General features: G+C 42.0%; 2 protein-coding genes across 4 annotated transcripts in view; one reads left to right on the top strand and one right to left on the bottom strand.

Annotated features, from left to right (window-relative positions):
* LOC123466320 overlaps positions 1 to 10,210 on the top strand; it is a 29,941-nt gene extending 19,731 nt beyond the window's left edge. Inside the window, exons 3-15 of one of the 3 annotated variants that reach the window (XR_006644870.1) lie at positions 62 to 653; positions 738 to 1,065; positions 1,142 to 1,285; positions 1,437 to 1,681; positions 1,747 to 2,149; positions 2,372 to 2,509; positions 2,593 to 5,509; positions 5,597 to 5,789; positions 5,893 to 6,008; positions 6,099 to 8,940; positions 9,007 to 9,169; positions 9,247 to 9,384; positions 9,476 to 10,210. Coding sequence is in view for 2 of the 3 variants with exons in the window: in XM_045171815.1 (XP_045027750.1) it covers positions 8,939 to 8,940; positions 9,007 to 9,169; positions 9,247 to 9,384; positions 9,476 to 9,553 (381 nt within the window). In the remaining variant the exon portion in view is untranslated. Of the gene's footprint in view, positions 1 to 61; positions 654 to 737; positions 1,066 to 1,141; positions 1,286 to 1,436; positions 1,682 to 1,746; positions 2,150 to 2,371; positions 2,510 to 2,592; positions 5,510 to 5,596; positions 5,790 to 5,892; positions 6,009 to 6,098; positions 8,941 to 9,006; positions 9,170 to 9,246; positions 9,385 to 9,475 lie in introns of those variants that run through there. The other 2 variants (XM_045171815.1, XM_045171814.1) reach the window with 2 other exon arrangements.
* A 1,603-nt stretch (positions 10,211 to 11,813) lies between these two features.
* Positions 11,814 to 13,718, bottom strand: LOC116920382 (astacin-like metalloprotease toxin 5). The gene is made up of 9 exons (XM_045171792.1): positions 13,565 to 13,718; positions 13,348 to 13,495; positions 13,170 to 13,242; positions 12,907 to 13,065; positions 12,697 to 12,814; positions 12,440 to 12,615; positions 12,277 to 12,342; positions 12,104 to 12,216; positions 11,814 to 11,990 (listed from the first exon to the last, which is right to left on the bottom strand). The coding sequence occupies exons 2-9, from the start codon at positions 13,474 to 13,476 to the stop codon at positions 11,952 to 11,954; spliced, it is 873 nt and encodes a 290-aa protein (XP_045027727.1). The 5' UTR covers positions 13,477 to 13,495; positions 13,565 to 13,718; the 3' UTR covers positions 11,814 to 11,951.
* Between the last annotated feature and the right edge of the window lie 251 nt (positions 13,719 to 13,969).

Genomic DNA, 13,969 nt, shown 5'->3' on the forward strand with positions numbered 1-13,969 from the left:
CAATTTCTAAAAAATCCAAGTAAAGTTGAAGTTTGCGTATTTAATAATTCGTATTTTACAGGCGATATTTTTGGTGATAACTGGAATGTATGTTACACATTTACAATTTTTTGACAGACAGTTGCAGTTCTTCCGTATCACAGTCGTTCGTTTCAGAACGGCCCAGAAGGACAACAGTTCCGTTAAGACTAATTTCCATGGCTATGACGTCGTCTAAGCAGTTGATCCTTTTTCGCGATTCACTTAAATTATTTGAACTGAATAATTGCTCCATCTCTTCCAGGGTTTTGCCTTTCGTCTCCGGCAAAAGAAAGTAAACAAAAATGGCGCTTAATAAAGTACATCCGGCGAAGAAGTAAAAGGTCCCATCTTTGCCCATCTCCCGCAACATGTCGGGGAAAAATCGGACCATCACAAAAGTGCAAAACAAATGGAAAGAGGAGCTGATTCCTCCCAATAGCGACCGGTATCGTAAAGGGAACATTTCGCCCATGATGATGAAAGGTACGTTACTGATCCCGCCCGAGTAGGTAATGAAGAAAACCATCAGGGAAACGAGTGGCAGCCAACCGAAATAATCCGTTGCTTCTTGATCGCCCCATTGATGTTGAAAGTAGAAAAATGTCCCCATTGCCGTCAAAGGAATAGACGTGGTAATCGCGGAGACAATGTACAGCATCCGCCTTCCGCACCGATCCACCTGTCAATAACGAATCGATTGATGTTGTTTTGTTCAGCTATTTAACACATCGACGTACAAGAAAACCGGAGGCGACGGTGAAAATTAACTGGACAGCACCGACGATAATCGTGGCGTATGTTCCATCCATTGAGCTTCCGGCTGTTTGGAAGATGCTGACTGTGTAGAATACAATGGCATTGATTCCAGTGGTCTGCTGGAACAGCATGATGCTTAATGAGATGGCCAAAGGTTTGACGACCGGACCGGAAGTTAAAACAGCGCGAAATTGTTGCATCACCGTGTCATCCTGTCCGCTTTTAATAGCGACACGTTCCTGATGCTCTTTGATCCGCTCGATTTCGGCTTCAATATTCGTCCCTCTGGTACGTAATTAACAATTAGCGTATTGTTTTACAACCTGAATCAAATGACACATTACTTTCCACGCAACACTTGAAGGGAACGTTGGGCCTCTTGATGCCGGCCCTTTGATATGAGCCAGACTGGAGATTCCGGCAGCAAGAAAGATCCGCCCATAAAGAGGATGGGTAAACATCCGAGAATCCAAGAGAGGACGTGCCAGTCCACGAAGGATCCGATTATGTAAGTCAACCACACGCCCAGAGCCAAGGAAGACGCTGTCAATGAACCCATCCGACCTCGAATTCTTGGCGATGCGCATTCGCTCACCTGTTTGAACATTAAAACTTCAAATTTTCATCGTTATTAAATGAATGAATTGCGTTGTACGTAGATTTGTGCTGCGGGCGTGGTGCATCCTGCTGCGAATCCCATCAGGAATCGGCCAACGTACAACATCGATTTGTGTTTGCCGAAGTAGGTGAATCCGGTGATGAGGAATCCGCCAATGAAGATGACGTAATGACCAATCAAAGCATTCTTCCGGCCGTAGTACTGCATCGGCTTGTTGATGAACAGTGAGCCCAGCATTGCCCCGAGCATCGGAAATGAAGCTGTTGTTGTTTAACAACTGTAAACGTAAGTCGATAATGGAATAGAATTTTTGTTTGTTTGCTTACATATCCATTGGAAATCGGATGAAGACATTTCAAAATCCAACGTCTGATTTAACGATGGGATGCCGGGAGAACTCCATCCGCGAACGGTACCCATGGAAAAATAGCCCCATGTTGCCCACACTGCCACCATCAACTGCGTCCAATCAATTTAATCAAGTGCACCTGTTTAAAGAAAATCTGAAGAGCAACTCACCTGCGGTAAGACTTTGCTGGGATTCTTGATCCACGGTTTGTTCATCGTGATCGTCCACTGCTGGCCAATGAACTGGATAGATGCGGCGTGAACGACGTGTGTAGTAGTGCCTCGTTCGTCAATGAACTGTAGGCGCGTGACACGATTGTGACGTGCGTGACAAACAGCTTCCGGATTTCCTCACTGCAGAATTGGCGATTCAAAAAAGAAAACATCATCAAAGACAGACGACAGGTAGGCAATTTCAATTGGTTATTATGAACAGCGAATTGGGCGCCCGTCACGTTTTCTCATTACGAAGAGGGAACAACCACAGACTTGTTGCCATAGCGATAGTTCACTTTACGTTTTCAGCAAGAGCATTCAGCACTCTGAATCATGACGCAAGAAAACATGCGTAGTCATAACTTCTTTTTGCTATTTGCATCAATTTTATTTCAAATGTTTAAAAAATAGACGGTGCGTTCAATGAACCAATGGTTCGGCAAACTCAACAACAAACTGAGACCGTCATAAATCTAATGGACGTGGTTAAAGGCGTCCATCCCAAACGAGAACAATTCACGACACGACTTAGACGCAATGATTAAACAGGTCAGTTAACGAATCATTTCTGTCGCTTTTCTTTCATTAGACTTAAAAATAAGAGATGATTGAATGGCGCGTGTGGTATTCAGATGAAATCACGGTACTCCCGATGAGCTGAGATAGGCTGGCTATTGAAGAAGTGCAACGACATCTAACGATCAAATGTTCAACCAGCAATGAGGTAATAACTGGAAATGTCTAAGTTTCGCCATTTCAATGTTTGCGCATGTAGATAGATCGGTTCGACTGTTGGTCAATGCTGTTAAACACATTTTTCAATGATTGACGCGACTATTTAGCAATCAGCTGTAATTTCAATTTACTAACGAGGCATTTGTGGCGATTTGACTTTGGATATTTTAGCTTCAGAGATATGGTTAACAAACGCTAAAGTTAGTACGCGAAGAAAGAGCAAAAGAAACAAAACGCAGGATAGATCAAACGTGTATTGAAGATAAAGTTGGTAGAAATAAGGAAGCAATCACCAATCATGAAAGAATTCGAATTTCGGCGGGCTGCAAAACTAGAATCTTGTCACCAATAGAATATAATTCAAACAAATCCAGTCCGAAGGCTTTGCGGCAAGACTATGCGATGCGTAGTGTAGCCAGGCAGCTTTCAATAACCACAGTACAAGGCTCTCAATTTTTGGACGTCCATCTAACAAATCCCAGAGAAACGAATGGATCAACAATTAGTGTGCTTAAATGTCTAAGGGGAAAACAATAGTTTCCAGAATGGGGACGAAATTTGGTTTTACCCAAGTGAGACCGATGGGATTTCCCATGGTCGTTCTCCCATTTTTGGCAACCATAGTCGGCCTGGAATGGTCAATAGCGAAAGCGTGAGAACTGTAATGCATAACCGAATCTGAAAAGATAACACGTGATCACCAACCCATTCAACTAAAAAAGACAATCGGATTGAAATTACTCAAATCGTAGCGTCCGATAGAATTGACTTTATCTGCCGGCTTTGGGCTAAACCACTGATGATTTCCTGCTCACGAAACATTGAATTCATGTTCTTGATTGAATTACCAGCTGCGTTAACGTGAATTGCTTACTCGGATCGATGTTGTCGTACTTGACGGTAATGTACTTGTCTTGATCGGGCCGCTCTTGTTCGTGATTGAATCCAACGGCGTGCATCAGTTCGTGGACAATGGTCGACGCGTAAACGCATCCGTTGTCGAGACTCAGTTCCTGGGCGCCTCCAGCTCTTCCCTTTTGCGACCAGCAGCTAATATATCGTTAGATAATAAATGTGTTGTAATGTTCAATTTGCTTTGAATCGATCGTCGTTTTTTGTTCGTCTTTTGATCGTGCATACATACCCTGGATAATTAGCCCATCCATTCGTCGATTCTCGGCTTCTAATGATTTTAATGTAGTCGCTTTGGGTGCGGCGTGCCACGAAACGGATGCAAGTCTTTTGATGGTAAGTTGTCATGGCGGAGGCGATGGCTCGACGTTCATCCGCCGCTAATTTGTGTTATCGATTAATTTAATTGTTCAGCAAAAGAGAAATTCATTGAAACTCTAGCACATACTGAAACTGCTGGAGATGACGTAGGGCACTTGTGCGTTGGGCCATTTCACGTCCGCGTTTTTATTGGCGTTTTTCTGGTCTCCCGGTAGGACGTCGCCGCCCACCAGTCCACTGTGTGGCTGTTTTTCCCACGGTTGAGTGCCATGGTCGTCTATGGAAACTGAATGCAACAGTTGTCAAATCATTCAAACATTTTTTCTATCAATTTAATTCATCATCCTTGATTTGATTTTTCTAACGTTATTTGTAGTAATCGTTGTTACCTGCCTTGCCGTGAACACCGCTATTGAATTCTTCGTCGGTTAACGGTTCTCCGGCTTCAAACACGACTTCGTTCTGATTTTTATGAAAAACAACAATTTGGAAAAATGATTAAATGAATTTTTCAAAAAACCTGCTATACGCCATGGACGCAAGAAAATTGAACGTAAGATGAAAATCTTACTCGGTCCAGCTGGTTATCGTTTTCCGCCCAGACGGGATTGGCTTCAACACAATTGGCCCAGCAGCAGAGCATCGAAACAGCCGAAAAGGAGAATAATAGATAACTGGGACGCAATTTGGTGGCCATGTCGATTTACGGTCTCTGAAATTCATCAGCGTAAAACGTAAGCATTGGCCACAATTGGCCACAATTGGCAACAAACTTTAAAACGAAGCAACTTACCGAAAAAACTGCGATGTAGTTGGCACGGAATTGCCGCTAGATGAACGATTGAAAACTGAGCTGGTGATGGGCGCTTTTTATAGGGCTCTCCAAATTCAGATTTGATTGATACACCTACGCATTTTTAGTGCGTGCAAGCCTTGATTGCAGCATATGGTGTTGGAACAAACACTTGGACATGCAAACACAGCAATGTAAGCGTGGAAGGGCTGGCAGGTTGGCCATTTTGGTTCGCCTGTTCATGTCGGAACTGAAGGACACACGTACATGTCAATGCAGCTGTGATTACCATCGATCAAGCAGCAGCTGTTTCCTCAACCCCCACAAACGGTAGGCTAATGAAGAGTCGAGCAACGAAGTGAGTATCACTATTGCGATGACTATACGCTGCAACTGTCGTTCAATTCGTACGTTGCCCATCAAATGCTGAAAAGCTGTTAACGAGACGAGGAAACCGCAATGGTCTGCGGGTGACGTCATTTTCGAAGACATCATGGAGATTCTCTCCTACCCTCTTAAGTTGCTGCCTCAGATGTTTTTTTTTTTCTATGTCTCTGCATTTTATAAACATGAAAGCAAAAGAAAAATCGCCGAACGAGAGAGAGAGAGGGGTAGCAAAATCTGCATAAGATGTTCAAAAGCAAAAAATACCTCGAAACTCAGCAGAGCGGGCGGACAATAATTTGAGGAGGTTACAGCACATTTTTCTTCTTTTTCTCTTACTTTCATAGGAATTCAGTGTGTTTAGAAAGGTCACAGATGAAACGGAGAGAGAGCGGAATGAACAGGTATTTTCAGTTTTAAAATGATTTTTCTTGGCGTTTTAGTCGTACCCACGTAATCTCTCCACGTGTTTGTTTACTTGCAAAATCTAGAGACATTTCGTCCCGGTTAGTTCCCTTTGACGAAATATCGATCGTCAGTTTAGTTTTTTTCATCAGAAACACGAAACTCTCTTTAAATGGTTTATTTAATCATTCATTATCGAGGATTGTTCTAGCACTGCTGCTAATATATACCCCGACCGTAATCCAGGAACTTCAGGAACAATCGAGGGAGAATTTAAACGTGAGTGGAATTCACATTTGGCCTGACTTTAACTGCTTTCACGAATTCATTTTGATTGTATAGTCATTTGCATTTCACTTTTGATCTATCAAAAATCTATTAGGAAAAGCCTTCAGTTCGGGAGGTCTGTATGGCTAACCAAGCTCTAAATTTGGACACGAACGGGAAAAAGAAACGGTACAGAAAGTCAGTATACTCTGCATGTGATTTGTATTGAAGGTAATATACGAAAGCCATTCACTGATGGCGAGAAAAAGAGGGCCGACATTTGTTTTTCATCTTATTTCTTTTACTTTTTTTTAATGAAAGGTGTCAGTGTGAAGGCAGTGACGGCAGCTGTTAATTGCAGTACAATCCCTTCAGCTTTTGGACGTCCGTCTAACCAATGACCAAAGGAACACAATGAATTAGGAGAAATCGATGAATGACGTCAATCAAAATGTCGAAGAGAATTTGCTTACCGCGGTAAGTCCACTATTATTTCCCATGTTCGTTTTGCCGGTTTTCGTTAGCATAGTGGGTTTAGACGGGTTGATGGCGAAGGCGTACGCACTGTAATGCATAACCGAATCTGAAAAGAGATGAACGTGCAACGTTTTAATCGTGCAGTTGAAGGTATTGGTCGATCATGCGCTAATTACTGATATCGTAGCGTCCAATAGTGTTCACCGAGTCTGACGGCTTGGGCGTGAACCACTGATGATTTTCTGTCAAAAGCGCGGTCGTGCGACGCGTTCAATACGCAGCCAAACAAATTCAATAATTGCAACCACTTCACTCAAACAGAGGGCTCAAATTGACGAATGCCTACCTTTTTTGATGTTATCGAATTTGACGGTGATGAATTTCTTTTGATCGGGCCGCTCTTGTTCGTGATCGAATCCAACGGCGTGCATCAGTTCGTGAGTTATAGTCGAGCGAGACACGCATCCGTTGTCGAGACTCAGTTCCTGTGCGCCTCCGACTTTTCCCTTTTGCGCCCAGCAGCTAATGACAATAGCAAAATCACATTTTTCGAGATAATACACAAGCAGTTAGGCCACGATTCTTTGTTTTGGTCATAATACCCGGGATAGTTATTCCATCCATTCATCGACTCTTTGCTCCTAATAATTTTGATGTAGTCCTTTTGGGTGTTGCGGGCCACGAAGCGGATGCAAGTCTTTTGGTGGTATACAGCCATGGCGGAGGCGATGGCTCGACGATCTTCCGTCGCTATTTATTTATTTATTTTGCCAATTCATTTTTTTATTTTGATTCTTAATTTAATTGGAAAGGGAATGGAAGTAGAAATCCGTCTGAAAATGGTTAGTACATACAGAAACTGTTGGAGATGACGTAGGGAACTTGCGCTTTGGGCCATTTGACGCCAGCATTTTTGTTGGCGTTGTTCTCGTCTCCGGGCAGTCCGTCACCGCCCAGCAACCCACTGTGCGGTTGTATTTGCCACGGTTGAGCGCCATGCATGTCCAAAGAAACTAAATCGAACATTGTTAATTGTCTACTACGTAACACGGCAATCTTATACCGTGTTTTACCTGCTTTGCCCTGGACATCGCTGTTGAATTCTTCATCGGTTAGCGGTTCTCCGGCTTCAAAGACGACTTCATTCTGATTTCCATCAACGGTTAACAGAATTTCAAACATACGTCTGATGCGCTAAGGATATTTGAAACTATACCCGGTCTTACCCGTTCAAGTTGGTTTTCATTTTCTTCGTGGACGGGATGGGCAGAAACGTCATCGGCCCAGCAGCAGATCATCGCCACACAAATAGCTAGTAAGGGAAACAGGTAGCAAGAGCTCAGTTTGGTTGCCATGTCGATTGCCGGTTCGTTTCTGAAATGTATCATTGCACAATAGCTTTAGCATTTGATATTATTAAAAGAAAAGTAACTTACCGAAAACTGCGATAGCCACGTACGTATCTCTACAGCAAAGAACCGATTGAAAACTCGATTACGGGTGCTCTTTTTTTTATAGGGCTTTACATTAAGATTGTTAACTGTTACACCCACACGTTAATGTAATGCGATATAGTCTACGTCGGAGCATACGGTGTTGGAACAGATGCTGGAACCAGGTCCTGTGTGTAATGCGGAAACTGTGCAACGGATAGCATTTGGCGGTATTGATTCGAATGATGATTGGTTCAAGTGAGAACGGCTGATGTGCGCGCTTTCAAATTGCGAATGATGATTGGTTCAAGGGAGAACGGCTGATGTGCGCGCTTTCAAATTGATACAGCTGTGATTACAATTAATCAAACGGCAGGTGTTGCTCATCTTTCAACATGGGCCGGTATGCCGGATGTTGATGCGGTTCCAATATTCACGTATAAACGTTTCCGGGCCCTTTGCTGTGGTGATATCGGAAGTTAAAGGCACAGGTTGCGACGACTGCATAGCGCCGGAACTGTCCTTCGATTCCGGTGTCTCAACACCCACGGTCTGTTGCCATGGCGATATGGTCTTCTTTGCGTCGTGTGGTCCGATATTAATCGGCAGTGAATTTCAAAAAAAAAATATTTGTTAGGAAAGGAGTGGAGCTGTAAGAACGTGTTTCACCTTATTTGTCGCTTCGTTTCTTGTTTCCACGGTGTGTGTGTTCAAACTAACGGCAATTTCTATTCCATTCAAGGGCGTGTAATTTGTCCACGTGGACTCATTTCAACTCGCTTATACATTGTAAACTCTCTCTCTGAACAAGAACGTGGACGTGGGTGCGGTCTGAATAAAGGGAATTTCCCACTTACGAGTAATGAAGATATCCATGAAAGGCAGAAATGCAAATGAGCTATTCGGGAACGATTGCGTTCTCTCCCTGTATCGCGGTTGATTGCACCTGCCTGAAAAGGGACTGGTTTGTTGAAGACAATCGATTTGAGCAAGCCGAGACGTTGAGTGGTCACTTTGAATAATGTTAAAATTGATTTCATTTGAAAAGGTTTCGGTGGGCAAGTGCAACGGGGAATGTTGACGTTGGCATGAAAAAGGGGGCAGGACCAAGGCGCTTTTGACTCTTTAATTTGGTGTTTGCAGACGTTTGTTCCCACCAGAAAGCGACGTGTTTGTTGAGAAACAGTCGTGTTTCAGACGCATCGTTGGAAACACTTGATTTCTTTATTACGTAACCAAACTCGAAGAAAAATGTAAGAATAATTTCATGACTATATCACGTTCAATGATTCAATCGCTAATTTTGCATTGGTTTTAAGGGATCATTTTTCGTCTGGAAATGGAGTTCAAGCGACAAATTCAAACGCAGAACCGGTAAAAAACAATGCAGCTGATTTATGTAATGTCAAGCAGAAACAAAAGCATTCAGTGCTTTGCACCGTGACGCAAGAAAACATGCGCATGCGCCAAACCATCGACCAAGTAATTTCATCCTTTCCTCGTATAATTAACAGAAAAGCAATTTTACTTTTCTTCAAACATTAATCATTTAAAAATAGACGACGCGTAAAATGAACCAATGGATACGTCAAACTCAACAACAAACTGGGAGCTTCATAAAGCTCATGGACACGCTCAAGGCGTCCATGCCGAACCAGAACAACTCACGACACGATTTAGACGCAATGATTAAACAGGTGAGCAAATAAAATGTTTATTCCTTTCAATTTTGCTGCGTTGGACTTGCAAACATTAAAGATGTGATCCAATGTGGTGTGTGATATTTAGATGAAAGATCGGGAGTCCCGATGGGCTGAAGAAAGGCTGGCCTTTGAAGACATGCAAAAACGTTCGACGACTAAATAATTTTCAGTCAGCAACGAGGTAACTTGAAATTCAGGTTTTTTTTGTGCACGTGCATGTAGACCGGTTTGACTATGTGTCAATGTAGTTGAGTTTGATCCAATTCGATTAGTGCGGCGGTGAATGACCACAGAACGTGACTGAACGGTAAATTAACTGATTCAGGTCACTAACCTGTGGAAACATTTTTTCTTGAAAACTATTGTGAGTTTAACCCTCAGGCGTCTGGGTTGGGGTGGGTCGGAGAGAAAACCGGTTCTAAAACCCGATTTTGGGAGAATGGGGAAAACTGTATGTCAAAAAATGTTAACAATTATAGGAATGAATATGTCTTTACAAGATCTATCTAATTATGTAAAAATATTGCTTACAAAATAATAGTTGGGAAAGTAAACCGCTTCGCCCTATTTCAGGTAGGTCGCTGCGGTTAATCGGGTCGAGGTACCCCTCCCCCTCCCCCTAATACTACTGAATTTTTCAATAATTTTTTGCGGGAGAACTATAAGACCAAAATAAATAAATGTTACAGAAATTGATAGCTCCTGATAAGAGCTATGTATTTCTGTAAAAAAAAAAACATAATTTTCATTAAAAAAAAAATTTTGGAAAACAAGTTGTTTGTACTTTTTTTCGCTCTAGATATATACTACATCCAACAGATTTCAAGTAGCAATTTTCATTTTAATAAAAACTTTTTTGTGTAAAATATTTTTTAATATATTATATAGAAATCACCGGAATTCCGGGTGGTGACCTCGGTGATAACAAGGTTTAAACGAGGAAAGGGTTCAATAACTTGTGTTGAAAATCCATCCTTGAAGTGCCGGTAACGGCCGCTTGTGGTGCGAGTGTCCCACGTTCGCAGGGTGGACTTCTATCTGCAACCATCTGTGCGTTGCATTCATCACGTTTGCAACGCTTTTCATCATCGAGTTGAAAAATATCGTTACTGTCGCGCGCGAATCATTAGTCGTTTTGGTCGGTACATTTGGCTTGCCATAATCTTTACCCAAAAAACGCTGGTGTCCCGGACAACGTGACGTCAGTGGGTGTAACACGAATATTTTTGTTAGTCTTAATATAAACGGAAGTCGGTAAATGTTGCTATGATAACGCCACGCTGTAATTGTCGTTGAGGCTTTGCGTTCAGTGGTTTCCTGCGTCTATTGCTCGTCAAATGTTGTAATTATTTTCAACGAAACGCGTTATTCGCTATACTTAGCAAACATTATAAAGGAAAATCAAAATCGCGCAGAGAGGGATTGCAAAATCTGCATAGATGAACCCAATACAGCGAATAGGTGGCGCGCAATCAACTGAGGGGGGAGGACTTTACGAATTTGTGTTCCTCTTTCTCGTAGTACTGCCATCTGTTTGGCATCACAGATGGAACGTTGCGCACAGACACGTGGAATCAGAGGTGGAGTGAAGAAAAACTCGCCTTTCTTTCTTACGAATGTAAAGGGGAAAATGAAAACAGGCGCTAATAGAGTTAACGAATGGGAGAGAACTTGTAACGGTGCAAGCCCTTCCTCCTTAGGTGACGTCACCTATTAATTTTTCTCATTCAATGCAGTCGTTGATCAGTTGTCACGTTGAGAGGTTCCAGGACTTCCTCGTCGACGCTTTGCATAATGACGACAGTTTGTCCCAATCGTTTTCGTTATTGTGTTTCATTGCGAACGTCTTGTGCTAGTGATTCGCAGAAATAAAAAAACGAGACTCGAATCTAAAATGAAAGCCCATTGACTTTAAATCAGTCTGACACAGCATCCACCAATTCCGGAATGAAAATAACAACAACACACGTCCTTCTCTTTGCCCAGGTATTCCGTTGTTGATTGTGTACAACATTTCATTCACATTCTTTGCGTGTTCAATAGACCTTTGTTTGAAATTCATTACTCGTTAATTCTACAACTAGTATGTTGAAGTCTCTTATTATCTTCATTTATTTGCAAATGTTGAAAACATCTTTGGCATTCAGCCATTTGGCCACCAACAGCTGTAAACGATTTGGGGATTTTGAACGCTGTTTGTCACGCACGTCACAAACTATAGTCAAGGGGTTCATTCAATTGTCAAACAACTCACGTCGTTTTTTCCACGTTTACGTCTTTTCGTTAGTGCTAGATCATCACGACAAAGAATCCGTGAATCGAGAATCTTCAGCAAACGAATGATTCCTGTCGATTTTCTTTCGTTAGATTCACAAGCAAATGAAATGAAAATGGTGTAAGCAAACAGAAACGAACATAAAGCATGGAATGCAAGTTAAATGTATTGCAGGGGAGTCATGTAAAACACAAAAGCCATGCACTAGCAAGAGGAGGAGCCTTCAAATGATTGTAGTCGGTCATGTTTAACTCAAAGATGGTGTCCAGTGAAAGTGGAGCAACTACTATTTGCAGTAAAAGGTTTTCAGTTTTTCGACATCCATCTAATGAATGCCCAGGAAAAGAAAAAAAAAGAATTTTCTTTGTGAATACAACGTATACAACAACACATAAGACAAGTAAAGGCAGGTTAGAATGTGCTGTAAAATGCGTTTACCGCAGTAAGTCCATATTCATTTCCCATAGTTGTTCCTCCCGTTTTTGTTACCATGGTCGGTTTTGAAGTGTCAACAGCGAAACTGGAGTAAGCATTGTAATGCATAACCGACTCTAAAGAGAGTTAGACAATCAGTATAACCACACAACTGAACAAAATCGCGCACTAATTACTTATATCGTAGCGCCCAATAGAGTTAACTGCATCTGGCCGGAGTGGCTCGAACCACTGACGATGTTCTGCACCGACCGATCATTGTCGCGGTTCGATCGAATTCAATTTAGTCAAACAGTCTCAACATCGTTCAACAACGTTAAATTAAACATATTTACTTACGGTTTTGGATGTTGTCATATTTCACAATGATGAATTTTTTTTGATCAGGTCGTTGATGTTCATGATCAAATCCAAGGGCGTGCATCAGTTCGTGAACGACTGTCGCACGGGAAACGCATCCGTCGCCGATACTCAGTTCCTGCACGCCTCCAGCCCTTCCTTTTACCGACCAGCAGCTGATTAAAAACATTTGCATGATAGCATTATTGAAATGAAACAGTTTGCTGATAATTCCTTGTTGCGATTATAGGTCATACCCACGGCTTCGAACAATTTTTACATAGTCTTTTTGAGTACCACGTGCCACGAAACGGATGCAAGTCTTTTGATGGTACATCGCCATAGCAGACGCGATGACTTGACGATCTTTAGCCGCTATTATTATTTTATTTTTATTAGTTTAGAATAGATAGAATTGTTTCAGGAAAAAAAACCAAAAATTAATTAATTTTAAGAACAGTACGTACAAAAACTGCTGGAGATGACGTAGGGAACTTGCGCGTTCGGCCATTTTGCAGCCGCATTTTTATTGCCGTTTTTCGCGTCTTCTGGTAGTAAATCACCGCCCACCAGTCCACTATCTGGTTGATGTTGCCACGGTTGGGTGCCTTGGTTGTCTATAGAAACTGAATTCAACATTAATCAAATCATTGGAGCATTTTAAATTGACTTCATTTATTAGACCTAGTCTTAAATTGATTTCTTAGTACAGGCATTGTGAAGTTGTTACCTGCTTTACCCTGGACATCGCTATTGAATTCTTCATCGGTTAACGGTTCACCAGCTTCAAACGCAACTTCATCCTGATTGATTCCATACAGCAATTAGAAAATGATGAACTGGATTTTTGAAATAATCTCTAGCGCTACGTATATAGGAAATTGAATGGGAGGTGGCAAAGATCTTACCCTGTCCAGCTGGTTATTGTTTTCCGCCAGGACGGGATTGGATTCAACTAAACTGGCCCAGCAGCAGATCAACAGCACACAAACAGCCGAAAAAGAAAACAGATAACTAGGGCCCAATTTGGTAGCCATGTCGCTTCACGGTACGTCTCTGAAATGGATCATTTAAAACTTAATGTTTTGACGTCATTCGGTAACAGCATAGAATGAGATAACTTACCGAGAAAATTGCGATACGGCAACTGAGTTGCTATTAAAGGAATGATGGAAAACACGGCTGGTGATGGTCGCTTTTTATAGGACTCAAAAGATCCGGATTCTAATGATACACCTACACGTTTATAATGCACAAGTCTTTGTCGGAGCAGATGCTTATTGGAGCAAATACTGTGCTATTTAAATACAGCCATGTAAGCACAGTGGAAGGTGGTAGGGTAGTTAGCCATTTGAATTGGAATGGCTGTTCAGTTATGAACTGAAGAACACGTGTACATACAACATCCGAACGAATATTTTTTGCTACACCCACACATTAATGATGCCCTGCAGTGTTGATCAGAGCAGACGGTATTGGAACAGATGCTGGGACTTGTCAATACTGGAAATGGCAAGGTTCGGTACCAGG

The sequence above is a fragment of the Daphnia magna genome, linkage group LG4 (genome assembly GCF_020631705.1).
Source record: "Daphnia magna isolate NIES linkage group LG4, ASM2063170v1.1, whole genome shotgun sequence".
NCBI lineage: Eukaryota > Metazoa > Arthropoda > Branchiopoda > Diplostraca > Daphniidae > Daphnia > Daphnia magna.

Bases quoted from the DNA above. Each gene is read 5' to 3' on its own strand.
- LOC116920382 (XM_045171792.1), bottom strand. From the start codon at position 13,476: ATGGCTACCAAATTGGGCCCTAGTTATCTGTTTTCTTTTTCGGCTGTT. The intron at 13,243-13,347 runs GTAAGATCTTTG...GGAATCAATCAG, and splicing joins ACAATAACCAGCTGGACAGG to GATGAAGTTGCGTTTGAAGC. The intron at 12,343-12,439 runs GTAAGTAAATAT...CGGTCGGTGCAG, and splicing joins ATATGACAACATCCAAAACC to AACATCGTCAGTGGTTCGAG.